Consider the following 16,884-nt stretch of genomic DNA (forward strand, 5'->3'; position numbering starts at 1 on the left):
GCTGATTACATTAGCTGATTTGACTAGCTGTTTGTGTAGACCTGTTTGGTAAAAATTAGCTGATTGATAATAGCGGTTTATGCAAAAAGACAAATAAGGGCATTTCTTTTTTTAATACATAAAAATATATTTAAAATAATTAGGGTTAAAGAAGTCCATTAATTTTAATATTGCAAAACGCTAATTGAAAAAGCTCCTAAAATGAGCTTTTTCTAAATTAGCGTTTTCATCCCAAAACTCTCTCCTAAACCTCTCTCCACCAAACACTTCAATCAGCGGTTTCAGTGGTCAAACCGCTAAAGTTGGTCAAAACCGCTCTTTTTATCACAAAACGCTCTTTACCATACAGGGCCAACATGTGTTGACTGTAAAATTAAAAATTTACTAATTAATTTTTTCTGATAGTACTATAAAATTAAAATTTTGTGTATTATCAATAGTCATGTGGAAAGGCTATTTGATGTAAATCTTGATCTTTGTTTGATATGGTAAAAGTTTACAGTTTCATATGTTAAAAAAAGTGAAAACCATAATAGAAAATTTGGAACTCATTTATAATAATAAAAATAAAAAAACAGTGTACAAATCAAGAACAACAATGTTTTTTTTTTTTTGAAGTAAGAACAACAATGTTTTGGAATGCACAGTAGAGAGTGGAAACAACAGTAGTAAATGACAGCTTAGTTGAGGTGAGGCTGAGCTGGCAAGAGCAGAAGTTAGTTTTTTGGTCAATGGTTTGGAGGGTATTTTGGGTATTATCTTTGGGGTTTAAGGGAAGGTTTTGGGTATCCAACTACTATATATTCTGCTAATCTTTCTGTTTGGCTGCAATACAAAGGAATTCTCAAGATATGGAGAGGAACCAAGATCTCTCCCCTGGATTTAGGAGCGAATCCACAAAACCCATGGATGATTCTTCGGTAAGCTTTCTTAATCATTTATCCTGTTATACAATTTGATCGTTGTGTTTTTTTTTTTTTTTTGAAACAATCGTTGTGTTCTTATTTAATTAGACTCGTTGATGACAAGATCTGATTGAACTTCATCTCAGATTTTTCGAAATTCTGCTTAAGAAATTTTCATGTTCTTCGTCTATTTTCTTCACCATCAGATCTAATTCTGATTATTACTTCTTGTTTCCTGATCCTGATAACATTTCTTTCACCTGTTTCGCCTCGGATTCCATAACTCCATTTTTTTCCATTAAATTTTGGCTGTTAATGGATTATTATTATTTCAATTGCTTATTGTTGTTTTTTCTCAGGATAAACGAAAGAGAAAGGAATTGCTTCGGAGTGGTAGCGGACCAGCCATTAAAATCAGAATTAAAGGAGTGGAGATTAATTCGAATACTGTGACAGTACCCAAGAGTGAGGTCACTGACGATGAAGGAGATTTGAATGGAAATGGTGCTACTATTGACGAAGCCGCTGATGATATTTCGTTTCGTTCAGAAAACATGGTGTATACACTGTCTAAACCACCTCAATTGACAGAAGATGCAATTGAGGTTGATACACCTTTAATTCTTTCAGTGAAGAACGCACTCAAGTCATTCTTATTAATGGCAAATCCAAGTGATATAGGCCTCATAATAACTCAAGCAAACAACATCTTTGGGTTTCTCCAAGGCCTCAACGCTGAATACCTAGCTTTCTATAACAATGTCCGCGCCTACATTGGCCATTGTTTAGAATTGCATGCTGCAGACCAGGAGCTGAATAAATGGAAGCAATCTGAAGAATTGGTATCTCACTATGATCAACTTGTTAGCCAATCAATTGAAGCTAAAACTGTTGTTTTTGATCTTGAGATTGAGTTAGTTCAGGCCCAAATTTACATGCTTCCTCTCCAAGCTCGTATTGGAGATACCAAAAAGTTGTTAGAAAAGTATGAATTAGAACTCAAACGACGGAAAATGTATTTCGTAAATCTAGTAGATAAGAAAGCAGAGAAAATGGAAGCAACTGCGGCACTTGAGGTTGAATTAAACACACTTGCTTCTATTGCTGAACAAACTCGGAGCAATATTACAGCAAATATTGAGCGTCTAGAGAAAGCAAAAATATGTATAAATAATGCTAAAAATCAACTAGAAATGATTTGAATGTCTCTTCATATTTATGATGTAATTTGCTTATTTATGGAATTAAACAATTTTAGTTGTTCGGAAACATGTTTTGTGTTTGTTTTTATTTAATTTAGTATTGCATATTACATTACATCTTATTAGGTCACAATTTAATTGCAACAAAATCCTCTTATGTCACATTTAGAACTTTGAGTTTTTCAATTTTCGAGAAATTAACTATCATATTAATATAATCGGGTTCACTAAAATTGATGTAGTGAAGTAATAGCAGCTTACATTTGAATACACGTCCATAACACCATTCTTATGTCACGTTTAGAACTTTGAGTTTTTCAATTTCCGATGAATTAACTATCGTATTAATATAATCAAGTTCACTCAAATTGATGTAGCAGAGTAATAGCAGTTTACGTACCATACACGTCCATAACATCATGTGACTATTTAACCATTGTCGTGAAATATATATGATTGTAGAATGTGTTAGTAATTATTAATTAAAAAACCAATGAAGTAGGGGTGTTCATCGGTCGGTTCTGTCTAAAAACCGAACCAAAATAACCGAAATCCGAATAGCTCTAAAAATAAAAACTGAACCTAACCTAATAACAATAAATAACCGAACCGAATAATTCGGTCAGTTCGGTTATTCGGTTCGGTTATTTGGTTTTTTTCTTTTTTTCGTTTAATTTTTTCTTTTGTATGAAAATATTTATGAAAGTGTGTTATCAACAAAAGTAAAATAAGAAATAGTGGTTTTGAGTGAGAGATGAAGAGAATAATAGTGGGATTTAATTTTTACAAAAACAAATAAATATTTAATTAAAGTTTTGATCGGAGTATTAGTATAGTATTATATTAACAAGAAAATGATGTCTTTTTATGCTTTTGTTTTGTATTTTCACTTTAGCTGTGTGTGAGATGTTGTTAAAAAATGAATGGAATTAAAAAAAACCAACTGTTAACAATTCTTATTACTTATTAACCGAAAGAAACTTATTATTCTAAAACAACTTATTTATTATTAGCAAAAAGTAATTCTAAAATTAACTTATTATATTAGAATTAGTAAACGAGTACATAATTCTACCAAAAAAAAAGTAAACGAGTACATAAACTATGTAATAATAAATATAATTTCTAACTAAAATTAATTTATTTCGGTCGGTTCGATTAATTCGGTAATTTTGATTTAAAAACCGAATCGACCGAAATTGCCGAAATATTAAAAAAACAAAACCGAACCTAATAAACCGAAAAATCAAAATGTATCGGTCCAGTCGGTTATTTCAGTCCGGTTCGGTTTTTGCACACCCCTAAATAGAATACAATAATTAAAAGTAGAAAAATATGTTAAAAAAAAAGTAAGAAAATATAATAAAACTGAAAATACAAGAAATTAATAGAAATTACAGAAACATTTAAATTTTTTTACGAATCGAAAATAGAATGGAGTAATGTGAAACCTGATTATATGAGTTTCTTTAGGATAAATTTAGTTGCAATGTATTATCATCTTCCAAGATACAATATATGTATAGATTAACATGAACCATGTGTAGAAGTTATAAGTTCGGTTTGTTAATCGAATCGATGCTCACCTCTATTTATAACCGGAATAGGATCATATATCAAATAGAAACAACTATGGAAGTTGCTATCACAACAAATAAAACCAAAAAATTAAACTGATTTTTGGAAATAAAAATAAAATGTATATTTATGTGTTTCATAAATTGGTTCATTATGAGATTGATTTTCAAATTCATTAGATTGTGCATTTTGATGTTGTTCCACATTATATCCCCCACATTAGGGGTGGCAACGGGTACTCTATCCGCAGGTACCCATTACCCGTTAGGGTAATGAGAAGGATATGGGAAGACCCCTTAGGGTACCCGGTACCCGTCATAACTTTTTTATATATTAAAAAATATTATTGTGCTTTAGATGTAAGATGTGAGATTTGAACATCAACCTTTTGTTTTTCGACCATTAATTGATACCACTAAACTACTTTATTTTTATTGATTAAGGTTTCATTTGTTCAATTTTTAGATGGATGATTTATTAAATTTATACTTTGTTAAATTTGTAATATTTTTTTGTTTTATTTATTGATTTTTAACGGGTAAGGGTACCTGTGAATTAAATGGGACGGGTATAGAATGTAAAACATATACCCGTTAGGATAATGGAAATGATACATGTAATTAAAAAATAAAGGCCTAACCCCTTCTTAGCCCCTTAAACTTGTAACTTTTTTTCATTTAGCCACTTTAACTTTAGGTCTTCCCATTTAGCCACTTAAATTCAAGGCCTAACCCCTTCCCAACCCCTTAAACTTGTAACTTTTTTTCATTTAGCCACTTTAACTTTAGGTCTTCCCATTTAGCCACTTAAACTCAAATATTGTAACTCTTTTGACCTCTTTTTCCAAATCAAAATTTAAAAAATTAGCAATTCGTCAAATGCAGTTATTAATTTATCATAACCAATTAAGTTATTAAACAACTAACCCCATAATTTGGACATCCATAAAACAATCTTTCCGAATTTGAGGGTTTTCGTGATACTTTAAGTGGTGAAATTTTACCGTTATAGTGGCTAAATGAAAAAAAAGTTACAAGTTTAAGGGGCTGGGAAGGCAACAAGTGACACGTAAGTGCCATGTAGGGTTATAAGGGCTAAATGTGTCTCATTTGTTGAGTTTAAGCGGCTAAATGGGAACACTCTAAGTTTAGGTGGCTAAATGAAAAAAAGTTACAAGTTTAAGGGGCTGAGAAGGGGCTAGGCCAAAAAATAAATGGATAAGGATTTGGGATTGAGATATCATCACCAACTTCACCTACATTGTCATTTACATCATCAACTAACTCCTCGTTTACATCATCCCCTACATCATCAACTAACTCCTCGTTCTCATCCACCATAGCTCCTCTAATTCTAATTCACCCTCATCTGAACTACTACTACATTTCTTACCCATTCACTCATGTCCACAACCAATAGAGACCTCATAATATGTCCCAATCATCATTTTTTTTTGTTCATGTGTAGCATATACCCTATGTTTCCTTCATCCTTTATTTCCTCATACCCCAACTCTCCACATGGTACCACATGCAATATCCATTTCTATAGTACTCTAAATCTCTATAATACTTTAACAATTGAAAATAAGATCCCAAAATTTTGTGTTGTTACACCACCCCCCCTAAATATGTCATGTACTCATCACATTAGATGGAGTTAGGACTCTTTCCGCGATTTTACTAACAGAGCAAACCTTGGTCTTTTTTTGCGACGAAAATTACCACAATGACTGATTCGTAAAATTAGAAGATTTTTCTTTTTTTAATTAACCCTAATTTTAATACTTACAAAAAAAATGTGATTATCCCAAAAGACTATTTATTACTCAACATAGTATGTGTCATTATACTTAAATCTCATTTTCATTACTTCTTCTAATTCTATGCCATTTTAACTTATATACATACAGTATGTTTTGTATTTACTTCGAGAACCCAAACAAGTTGTGAAAACAAGATGAAATTAATGGCTAGTGTCACTGAAGAGTCTTTCTTTCACTTACATCCAAAAGGGACTTCTGCGCTTCCAGAATTGGGATGAAATAGATGCAATTGGACTCCATTTCGGAATCGGAACACATCCCTATTTTCCCAAAACTACAGATGAACCGAAAGAAGCCAAAACCGGAATTCCTCTGTGAAATATGCTATGATCCTAAGCCTAAAGATGAGTCCTTTTCCATCAAAGGTTGCACTCATTCTTACTGTAAGGATTGTACGGCCAATTACATAGGGTCGAAATTACAAGAGAATATATCCAAAATTTCATGTCCAGTTCCAAATTGTTCTGGCTTATTAGAACCCCAGGATTGTCGTTCGATTCTACCTCCGGAAGTGTTTGATAGGTGGGGCAATGCTTTGTGTGAAGCCTTAATTCTTGGGTCTCAAAAATTTTACTGCCCTTATAAGGATTGTTCAATGATGTTAGTTGATGATGGAAGCGAGATTGTAAGGGAATCTGAGTGCCCTAATTGCAGGAGATTGTTTTGTGCACAATGTAAAGTCCCTTGGCATGCGGAGATTGAGTGTTCGGAGTTTCAGAAATTGCATAAGGATGAGAGGGAGAAGGAAGATATGATGCTGTTGAAGCTAGCAGGAAACAAGAAATGGAGGAGGTGCCCTAGATGTAGGATCTTTGTTGAGAGAATTGCTGGTTGCAGATATATGAAATGCAGGTAACTTTTTTAATCTTCTGTTCTTTGATGAGTTGCTGTGTTCTAGTGAATTTCATGTTCTTTTACTTGCAATTTCTTATCATCTTTATTTAAAACATATAATCAAATATCTATGATATTGCATTATTCAGATCTCAGAGAGTTTGATAGATAGATTTTTATTTTTATTATATGATCCTGTAATCCTAACAATTGGTAATAGTGAAATTAAATTTGTTGTGTCAGGTGTGGAGCATCTTTCTGTTATTCATGTGGATCTGAAAAAATAAGCACTACTTCCCACAGATGTGATATCTGCAAGAGTACTTAGATAGAAATATATATATATGGGAACCCACATGAATGGATTTTGTGGCTAATGAAGAAAATAGAACTGCCTGCCTTTATATCTAACTTAAGATATAATTCTATTTATATGAAACTGAATGTGTAAGTATATGTGCTAATGCTCGTATATCTCCAATCTAAAGCTGTATTGATAGGGTTTGGAATGCCTTTGCTTAGTTAATATTGTTTCCACAAGTTCCTTCCTTAAAATGATAGTAAAATATCATAATTATGTTGGATTGCTTCATGTCTTCAACAAAAATATGTTTAAGAGTTAAAAGACATAATACAAATAAAGAGCAAATAGCAATTCTTAGTTGATAACTTAATGTGTACTTTTCTATTGTGTATAGTTGTTAGTTGATTTTCTTTGAAAATAGTTATCAACAAATTTATCATTCTTAATTAAATACTTTTTTTTTGGTAATCGAATGAGGGCCTAAAACCCGAGAACAAAACAAAAACAAATCAACCTATTCTAAGCGAGTGTCGGCCCATCCGATCCTCTCGAAGAATACACTGGGGGCCTACAGGAGGCACATCACACTCATGATGACCCATCGGAAATGATCCTGCGAAATTCGTCATCCAGTCAGCAGCCTGATACCCTTCTCGAAGCGAATGCTCTAATTTCAGCTCCCAGTCCCGATTTTTGTATTCCTGACACTGTAAGAGAAGCCAAGCAAGCGGGTGGTATCAGTTGGTTTCTTCCTTCATCATTGCCAGAACCGTTAGAGAGTCCAGCTCCATGTGTACCTTTTTATACCCTCTTTCCCATGCTAATTTCATACCAAAAAACAATTCCTATAATTCGGCTAAAATTGTCGTGCACACACCAAGATTTACCAAAAAAACCCATCTCCAATGACCGTGCTCATCCCTAATTAAACCCCCTGCGGATGCTAAGCCTAAATTCCCTTTACTTACACCGTCAGTGTTAACTTTAATCCATGACGACTCCAGTAAATGCCATCGAACCCAAGCAACTCTTCGTCTGGTGACTTCACCTGTTCCGATCCGTTTCTGCGCTTGAAGTACAAAATAAAAACCAAACTGTTTCATAGTTATTGTCTTTTCAATTTGTAGTCTAAAACTTTTCTATTATAAAAAATCTTCATTTGAGTCTTCTTTCTCTAAGGATCTTCCTTTGAGTCTTTTTTTCTCTATGCGGAGTCTTTTAACTCACTCTTTTTCCATAATCTATGTCTTCATCTCATTATTCTTCTCTAATTCATTTTAATCTATCTACCAAAGGTGTCTATATAGGACTTATTTCTCTCATGTATTGATTTAATTTCAATTATTTTATCCTCAAAGTGGAGAAATATTTCCCAAACATCTTTTAGGTGTTTTATTAGTATTTTTCTAGTCATTGACCATTTTTTATTGACATTTTAAGTGCTTTATTAAAGTGAATGAGGTAAGAAATATTAACTTCTTGTATTTCTCATTAAAAATGAAAGATAATCTAACTATTACATTTATATTCTAATGTAGGCTTGCTATTCAATCAAACTTAATGAGCAAGGAAATAGGACAAGTGGCTTAATCATAGCCATTCACCATGATCATTGTGATGAATGGTGGTGATGATCTAAGGGAACAATTGAGTGTGGTTGATCCTATGATAGAACAGGTGGTGCTCTTTTAGAATCCTCTATTGTTGTGTTAAGACTATATTGCCCTTGGGTCATTGTACAAAGACTAAAATAACCCTTGGGCAATTATTAAGTCTTGTGAACTGTTGTACTTGATTGATATCTTACTTATCGAGAAACTCTTCAAGAATAGCCAAAGGTCTCCTCTTCTTCTTCTCCATTTCGTCTTCCATCAACATGCAAATACTGAAACTTCATCTTCCCTATTTTCATCAAGAGCTTTCTCTGTTTCTTATTACTGTAATAGCCTCCTTCAAACTAGATTTGATAGGGATTCTTCAAGCCGAGTTTGTCAAGGAGAAAATGGAGATACGGTGAGTGTTGGACCTTTATGAAAAGGTCTGCGAGTTGTAGAGCTGTGGAGATCGGCATGAGACGGATGAGGTCAGCCCGAACTAGTTCACGGATCATATGGCAATCGATGTCGATGTGCTTTGTGCACTCGTGGAAAACTGGGTTTTGCGCGATGTGCATGGCGGAGGTGTTATCGCAGAAGAGGAGAGAGGCCTTGGTCGGAGATCTTTGAGGAGATTTCGGACCCAATGAATCTCACAAGAGGTGGACGCCATGGCTCGGTACTCGGCTTCGGAGGACGAGCGGGAAACAGTGTTCTGTTTCTTCGATCTCCATGAGATAAGGGAAGTGTCGAGGAAGACGGCATAACCAGTGATGGATTTGCGGGTTTCCGGGCAGGTGGCCCAGTCGAAGTCGGTGAAGGCTTGGAGCTGTAAATCGTTGCATGCAGGAAAAAAGAGGCTTAAGCCGACCGTCCCCTTAAGGTACCGTAGTATTCTGTGAACTCTGTTTTGATCATTGGTATTTGGCTGGGTGAGGTGCTGTGAGAGTTGATTTACGATGTATGAGATGTCTGGTCTTGTATTCGTGAGGTACAATAGTTTGCCTATAATTTTTCTGTAGGATGTGATATCGGTGATGATATTTGTGTTTGGGGGTGGTTTGTGGTTTGGTAGTGCTGGTGAGGATGCTGGTTTACAGTCTAGAAAATCCATTTCTTGTAAAAGTTCTAACATATACTTTCTTTGTGACATGTGAATGCCCTGTTTGTTGCGAGCGAACTCGAAACCAAGGAAGTAATGGAGATTTCCGAGGTCTTTGATGCTAAAGGATTTGTCGAGATGTTGTTTTGTCATATTGATTGTTTACATGTTGCTCCCTGTCAAAATAACATCATCGACATAAAATAGTAAGGCTATAATGTGGTCACCTTCGTGCTTGGTGAATAAAGATGGGTCGGTAAAGGACTGAGTGAACCCCATGTGTCGGACGGTGGATGTAAGCTTGGCATTCCATTGGCGGCCTGCTTGTCGGAGACCATAGAGTGACTTGTTAAGTCTGCAGACTTGCTATGAACCGTTTGAGCTCACCGCGGGAGGCAACTGCATGTAAACTTCCTCATTGAGTTCCCCGTGTAAGTAGGCATTATCTATGTCCAGCTCTTGTATGTGCCAATCTTTTGAGACTGCAATTGCCAATATTACTCTAATAGTTGTGAATTTTGCTACAGGTGCAAAGGTAGCGTTAAAGTCGACCCCTTCTTGCTGTGAATAGCCTTTGGCTACGAGGTGGGCTTTGTAACGGGCAATGCTCTCATCGGCTTTGTGCTTGATCTTGTACACCCATCGGCATCCGATAGGCCTCTTACCCGCAGGTAATGTTGTTAGATCTCATGTGCGATTTTCTTCTAAGGCATTAAGCTCCCTTTGCATGGCCTGTTGCCAGTTCTCATCTGATTTGGCTTCTGTGTAGTTTGCAGGTTCTCGGTGGCATGTAAGATTAATGGAAAAGAGGCACTTGGTGGGGGATAACCTTTCATAAGAAAGGTACTTTGAGAGGCCATGCGGGGAATTCGTGGGGCAAGGCAAAGCAGAGCCTTTTACCAAGGCCAGGTGATAATCCTTCAAATAAAATGGCGGCTGTCGTGCCCGTTGAGGCCTGTCTATCACATGTTGTGTTTGCTCGGTTGTGATGCCTGTTGCGATATCTTCTGTGCCCTGATTCTCATTTGTTTGTGTGATATCTACTTGTTGTATTGTGTCTTGCAATGTATGATCTTCCTCTATGTCAATTTCATCATCTTGCATAAATGCCAAGTGCAAGGTGTCTAATTCTTCCTCACTGCAGTATGATGCGATTGCTGTTTGATTGTTGAAAGGAAAATGTTGTTAAAAAAACTTGACATTCCTGGAAAAGAAAACGACGTTAGTTGTTAAATTTAAAAGTTTGAAGCCTTTGGTGCCATGTCTGTAGCCTAGGAAGATGCATTTGATTGCCCTGTTTGTGAATTTGGTCTTGTGCCGGTCAAGTGACGAGGCGTAAGCCAAACAACCAAAAATTTTGAGGTCCTCTAGGCTACTTTGTTCACCGTATATGCATTCATAAGGTGTCTGTCCCTGAATGGGTGTCGAGGGTAATCTATTTATAAGATAAACAGCATGACTGACTGCTTCTGACCAGTATTCTTTGGGTAAACCACTTTGAAACATGAGCGCTCTCGTTGTGTTCATGATGTCAAGGTGTTTTCTCTCGACCCTGCCGTTCTGTTGTGGTGTCTCGGGGCAAGACGTTTGATGGGTAATACTGTTTATGGCATAGAACTCCTTCATGATGAACTCTGGCCCGTTATCTGTTCTGATTGATTTCACATTTGTGCCAAATTGGGTGTTGATATACTTGCAAAAGAGTTGTAGTGCAGTGCTTGCTTCACTCTTATTTTGCATTAATGTAATCCATGTATACCTGCTATGGTCGTCAAGTATGGTTAAGAAGTAATGTTTGTTAGCATGTGACTCTTTTACTAGACCCCAAATGTCTGCATGAATTAGGTCAAAACACTTCTTTGCCATGCTATGACTTAATGAAAATGGTTGTTTTCTTTGTTTGGCTCTTTGACAAATGTCACATGGTATTGACTTGAAGGAATCAAAATCATTACAAGGGAGGTTAAGGCCTTTTAATCGCTCGTAAGAGGGATGGCCAAAACGTAAATGCTATACATCAGCTTTGATTGAAAAAACAGAATGAAAATTAGGGACTAGGTACTCCAAGTAGTATAGACCTTCATGCTCTCTAGCCAAGCCAATCTTCTTCCAACTTGTTGTGTCCTGTATTGCACATACAGAACCTGTTATCACTATTGTTGGTCCCGTGTGATTAGTTCCAGGGGGGTTAGGAACTAATGTAACTTTTTCATTTAATTATGCTGACTTAATTATTTCTTAAGTTATTTGACTTTATTTTGGTCAGCACGGCCGAGAGATGTAAGACAGTTTTAGTCAGATGCTGACTAGAACTGTTTTACTTATGAGTTGGGAATTAACACTCGAGGTCAGCTTCCAACTCAGCACCACAATTACTCAGTGTCAGCTTTTACAATTTATATCCTGAGCAATTTTATCAAGCAACACATACAAAAATATATTGAGAGAGTTAGAAATTACTCAGCAAGACTTATCCTGGTTCGGCCTCTCCGCCTACGTCCAGTCCCCAGAGTTCCTCCGGGCTTTTTCAATCCAATACTGAGCTCTTTAAAGGTAGAGCACAAACCATTTACAAGGCAGTTGAATATGCAAGAGTACCTTCCTCTATTCGTCTACTCAACTCCTACTAAGCGCTATTACCGAACACTCAAATTCTCTACCGCTGAGTACTTAAAACCGAGTACTCAGCACAACTCTCTCAATTTTACAATTGATACAAACTTGTTCTTTCTAGATGAAGAACACTTTATATGATTACAAAATCAATCTAGCTTTTACACAGAAATGGAAATTTGGTGTAAGATCTTTTTCTTATTTGAATGTGCTTTGTATGTATGCTATTTTTCTCTTGTATCTTTCGGCAATCGGCAAAGGATCCAAGAATGAACTAGTCCTTTTATAGTTGAGGTTTGAAGCTCTAATGATTTGAATCTGGATTTATCTGTTGGATTCAAACGGATCTATTGCGTCATTGTTCTGGTCAGCTTCAGATTTGCAGGCCAATCCTGTCATCTGAAATTAGCAGGCATCAGGCTTGTCTTCTTCCGGCAGGTTCATCTTCTAGCGCCAGTTCGTCTTTTAGCTAACGGACAGTTGACCCATGCATCTCGAAATTGACTCTGGGCGTAATTCCAAAGCTTCTGTTATTGGTGCAGACAGTTGTCGGATCTTGTCTTTTAGCAAACGGATCAATCACGTTGTCCTGACGAACACTCAGCTTGACTTTATTGACATTGCTTTTGTTCTTTGTTTCTGAGTCATATTCTTACTCAGCTTCCGTGGTCAGCTTCGTCTGCAAGCATTAGTTTAGAGGAAGACTTCTCTTCTTTGATACTGAGTTGTGTTCCACTCAGCTTCTTTGGTTAGCTCCATCTTCAAGCTTTTTGTTCTGAAGATGACTTTTCTTTATATTGAGTTACACTTCACTCAGCTTGTGCTGTGTTCTCATGCTGACTTCGTCCTGTCTTACTTTTTACTTCTGTTTTTATTTATACTTATACTCAACATCGAACAAACATATTAGTACAATTAAATCAAAGAACTTAAATTTAATTGCCTCTTAATCATGGATTAACTTAAATCATTTTGTCAAATCAAAATTATGTGGAAAGGTGTTTCAACAACTATGCACAATTTCCCTGTATCCAACAGTTTGCTGGTTGAGATTAAGTTATAATCGAAAGCAGGTATGCATAATACATTATGCAGAATGAGTTGTGGGCTAAGAAACACTGTGCCTACATACTGAGCTTTGACCCTTTCCCCATTTGGCAAGTTTACCCAACAGTTGTCTATCTCTGTGTATGAGTTGTATGATCTAGTGTCACAAATGATGTGATCTGTGGCCCCGGTGTCTATTATCCAACATGATGAAATAGAGTTAGGATTTAGGGCTTTGCCAGAACCTTCTCCCTTGACGAAGGTATTGACACTGCTTCCCGAGGCCGGAGCTTTCCCTGGGAGCTTCTGTGACAATAGGGCAACCAGCGTGTTGTACTCCTCTTTGGTGAGTGAGAATGGTTCTGTGTTCATTTGTTTGTTATCCCCCTCTCCTGAGTCCCCATAATCCCTGTTCTGGTTTATTGCAGCATTGGCTTTTGGTTGATTTGTTCTGAAAGGGCCTCCTTTGTTTCTATTGCCATAATTCGGTGGATACCCATGCTTCTTGAAACATATCTCCTCCGTATGACTTGTGATACCACAATATGTGCACAATGATGAATTTTTGCTATTTGTTTTTTTATTGTTATACCTTGAGTTGCCCTGTTTGCTATTTTGCCTGTTCTAAGTGTTAGTGAACCCTGCGAATATACTGCTTTCATCTCCTTCATTGTTTTTGACAGGCGCAAGGCCTATTTGTCGTTCATGCTGGGTTGCCAAGGCGAAGGCTTTGTTGAGAGAGGGCAAAGGCTCGATCAACAAGATCTGCGAGCAAATGGTGGAGTAAGAGTCATTAAGCCCTTAGAGGAAGGTGATAACTTGGTCCGCATCTTGCTGGTCACGGAGGGTTTTGAAAGCATCGCAGCTGCACGCCTGCCTGCAAGTGCACTTAGGCATTGGTCTGAGATTCATGAGCTCGTCGTATAGAATCTTCAAACATGTATAGTAATCTGAAACATTTCCGTTTCCTTGCTTAAGGTTGTGTATTTCTCTGCGCAACTCCAAAATTCTGATTGAATCCGTTTGTGCAAAACGTTCCTTCAGGTCTGCCCAGACTTGATCTTCTTTATCGAGCCATATAATGCTCCGAGCAATGGATGGCGACAACGCGTGATGGATCCATGACATAACCATGTTATTGCACCTTTCCCATTGGTTATACATCGCGTCTTCAAGTGCCGGAGCTTTGATGGTGCCGTCGACGAAAGAGTACTTGTTCTTCGACATCAGGGCCACTTTAACAGCTCTTGACCATTGGTGGTAGTTTGGTCCGGTGAGGACTTGTGATACCAAGGCCAATGAGGGGGTCTCATTTTGGGGCAGATGGTAGGGGCTGCTAGAGGTTATCAAAGGTGCAGCCATGGTGGTTTAAAGGTGGAACCTTTAGAGAAACAATTGCTTTGATACCATATTAAAGTGAATGAGGTAAGAAATATTAACTTCTTGTATTTCTCATTAAAAAGGAAAGATAATCTAACTATTACATTTATATTCTAATGCAGACTTGCTATTCAAGCAAACTTAATGAGCAAGAAAATAGGACAAGTGGCTTAATCATAGCCATTCATCATGATCATTGTGATGAATGGTGGTGATGATCTAAGGGAACAATTGAGTGTGGTTGATCCTATGATAGAACAGGTGGTGCTCTTCTAGAATCCTCTATTGTTGTGTTAAGACTATATTGCCCTTGGGTCATTGTACAAAGACTAAAATAACCCTTGGGCAATTATTAATTCTTGTGAACTGTTGTACTTGATTGATATCTTACTTATCGAGAAACTCTTCAAGGAAAGCCAAAGGTCTCCTCTTCTTCTCCATTTCGTCTTCCATCAACATGCAAATACTGAAACTTCATCTTCCCTATTTTCATCAAGAGCTTCTTGTTACTGTAATATGCTTTATAATTTTTAATATTATGATCAATTTAATTTTTATTGAAAGCTTTTGATCTTTTAAATAGATATAATAAGTTGTGATCAATTATGTTTTAATATATTAAACCTCTAATCTTTTAAATGTAGACATTAAGTCATTGATCGTTTATTTTTGTTTTAATTTCAAATAAAATCCCGTGGTTTCACATTTTTCTTTTTTTTGCAGATCGATACGATACGTATGGTTGACAAAAAATTTATTTTTCCAAATTTGGCTGATTAATATTCTCAAAATAAAAAATTTCAAGAATTGAATAATATTTCAAGAAACTTTAATTCTTCAACTTTTTAGTTTTGAGGTCATTTAGGTGTTGTTTTTTATGAGAGAGAAATTTAATGTTTAGAGAGAGAAAACTTCAAAAACAAAAAATATGGTTCCATATTAAATATGATACTAAACAATTTTAATTCTTCAAAATTCTCATTTTGATGTCGTTATCGGTCAAATTTAGAAAAATTAAATTTTACCAACCATAGATACATATATGTACAAAATGGGAAATCACATACCATTTATTTGAAATTAACCCATTATTTTTTTAGGGTAAATTCCAAAAAAAAACCCAGTGGTTTGATGTTGTTCCAAAAAAACCCTTGTGGTTTGTTATTACAAAAAAAAAGGACTGTGGTTTGCGCCGTTACAAGGAATGCAGAAATGGAGAAAACGCCGTTTAACTAAGTGACGTGGCAAAGGGTATATTTGTCCGAAAATGTTGGGAGACCTATATAAGCTCCAGAACTTGTTTTAACAGAGTTTATCTTCAGTGACTTTCCATATTTCACTTGCATTGAATGATTTCCTAATCGGAATACGAAGTGTTAGCTAAGGAAGAACTCATCACTAAGCACTTCGATCATCGTTTCTACTACTGAAGGGGTTTGATTTCGTAAGAGAGGAAATTAGATAGACGTTAGAATCGATTGTTCAAAGTGGGTAGAGCAACCACATTTCAAGGCTCTCCAAGGGGTTACGTGTCAGCCAAGGTAAGCTAACAATATCCATGGAAGAATCGATTTTTTCTTATGTTACATCTGTTCTTGGTTTCGGGTTTTGTTTGAAATAGTTAGGGTTTTCTGTTTTGTACGATTAATAATCGGATTTGTGATTTTTTTGTTGGGTATATTAATCATCAACAGTTATATTGCATGTATATTATCGTTTGTCGAGTTTTGTTTGAAATAGTTAGGGTTCTAGTTGAATCGAGTCGTGTATATTATCGTTTGTGTCATTTGATACATCTCTCTGTTTCTATTTACGCTATTAGTGTTGGCTGTTGTTTGTTGTTGGTTTGATATTATGGTTTTGTTGGTCGTCAATAGCTATTTATTATTGGTTTGTTTGTTTTGTTGCTGGTATGTTGAATGAAGAGGTGCAGATGGCTAGATATGTGACCCTGGTTTTTCACCATGGAGGCAAGTGGTCCTCATTTGATGACTCCATGAAGTATTTAGGGGGAGATGAAGCTGAGATTACATTAGACAAAGATTATTTAGGGTATTATAGATTGTTGGACTATTATAGGCAGTTAAAGTATACAGGTGGTTGTAGGATGTGGATGCATGTTATAGGACTTAGAGGTGAATGGAGTTATTGGGAGATCGTAGATGATAAATCATGTTTTAGCATGGCAGATGCTAATAGGGGTTGGGATACTTGGGATGTATATTTTGAAGCTTTACCTAAACCCGTGTCAATGATTAGGGATGATGTTTTTGTCAATCTGGTTGATGGTGATGAACATGCACCAACTGAGTCCAATGCATCCAACTCAGATAATAGCTTATGCTCTAAAGTTGGTGGTCTTGAGTTGGTGATGGTAGGGGAGATAGAGGATTTAACTCTAGTTGATGATATGGTTGGAGTTCAAGTAGCTGAGGAAATAGGTGTGGATGGAGACGAACCAGTTGAGGATGTGAATGTAGGTGTGGATGGAGATCACCA

General features: G+C 36.3%; 2 protein-coding genes across 2 annotated transcripts; both read left to right on the forward strand.

Moving 5' to 3' along the window:
• Positions 1-863: 863 nt before the first annotated feature.
• On the forward strand, positions 864-2,217 carry LOC136203767 (uncharacterized). The gene is made up of 2 exons (XM_065994989.1): positions 864-920; positions 1,265-2,217. The coding sequence occupies exons 1-2, from the start codon at positions 906-908 to the stop codon at positions 2,105-2,107; spliced, it is 858 nt and encodes a 285-aa protein (XP_065851061.1). The 5' UTR covers positions 864-905; the 3' UTR covers positions 2,108-2,217.
• Positions 2,218-5,790: 3,573 nt separating this feature from the next.
• On the forward strand, positions 5,791-9,912 carry LOC136203905 (E3 ubiquitin-protein ligase RSL1-like). Its single transcript, XM_065995129.1, has 4 exons — positions 5,791-6,362; positions 6,588-6,664; positions 8,595-8,661; positions 9,873-9,912. Exons 1-4 carry the CDS (start codon positions 5,791-5,793, stop codon positions 9,910-9,912), a joined length of 756 nt encoding a protein of 251 aa, XP_065851201.1.
• The last annotated feature ends 6,972 nt before the right edge of the window (positions 9,913-16,884 follow it).

This window comes from Euphorbia lathyris, chromosome 8, assembly GCF_963576675.1.
Source record: "Euphorbia lathyris chromosome 8, ddEupLath1.1, whole genome shotgun sequence".
In the NCBI taxonomy this organism is placed as follows: domain Eukaryota; kingdom Viridiplantae; phylum Streptophyta; class Magnoliopsida; order Malpighiales; family Euphorbiaceae; genus Euphorbia; species Euphorbia lathyris.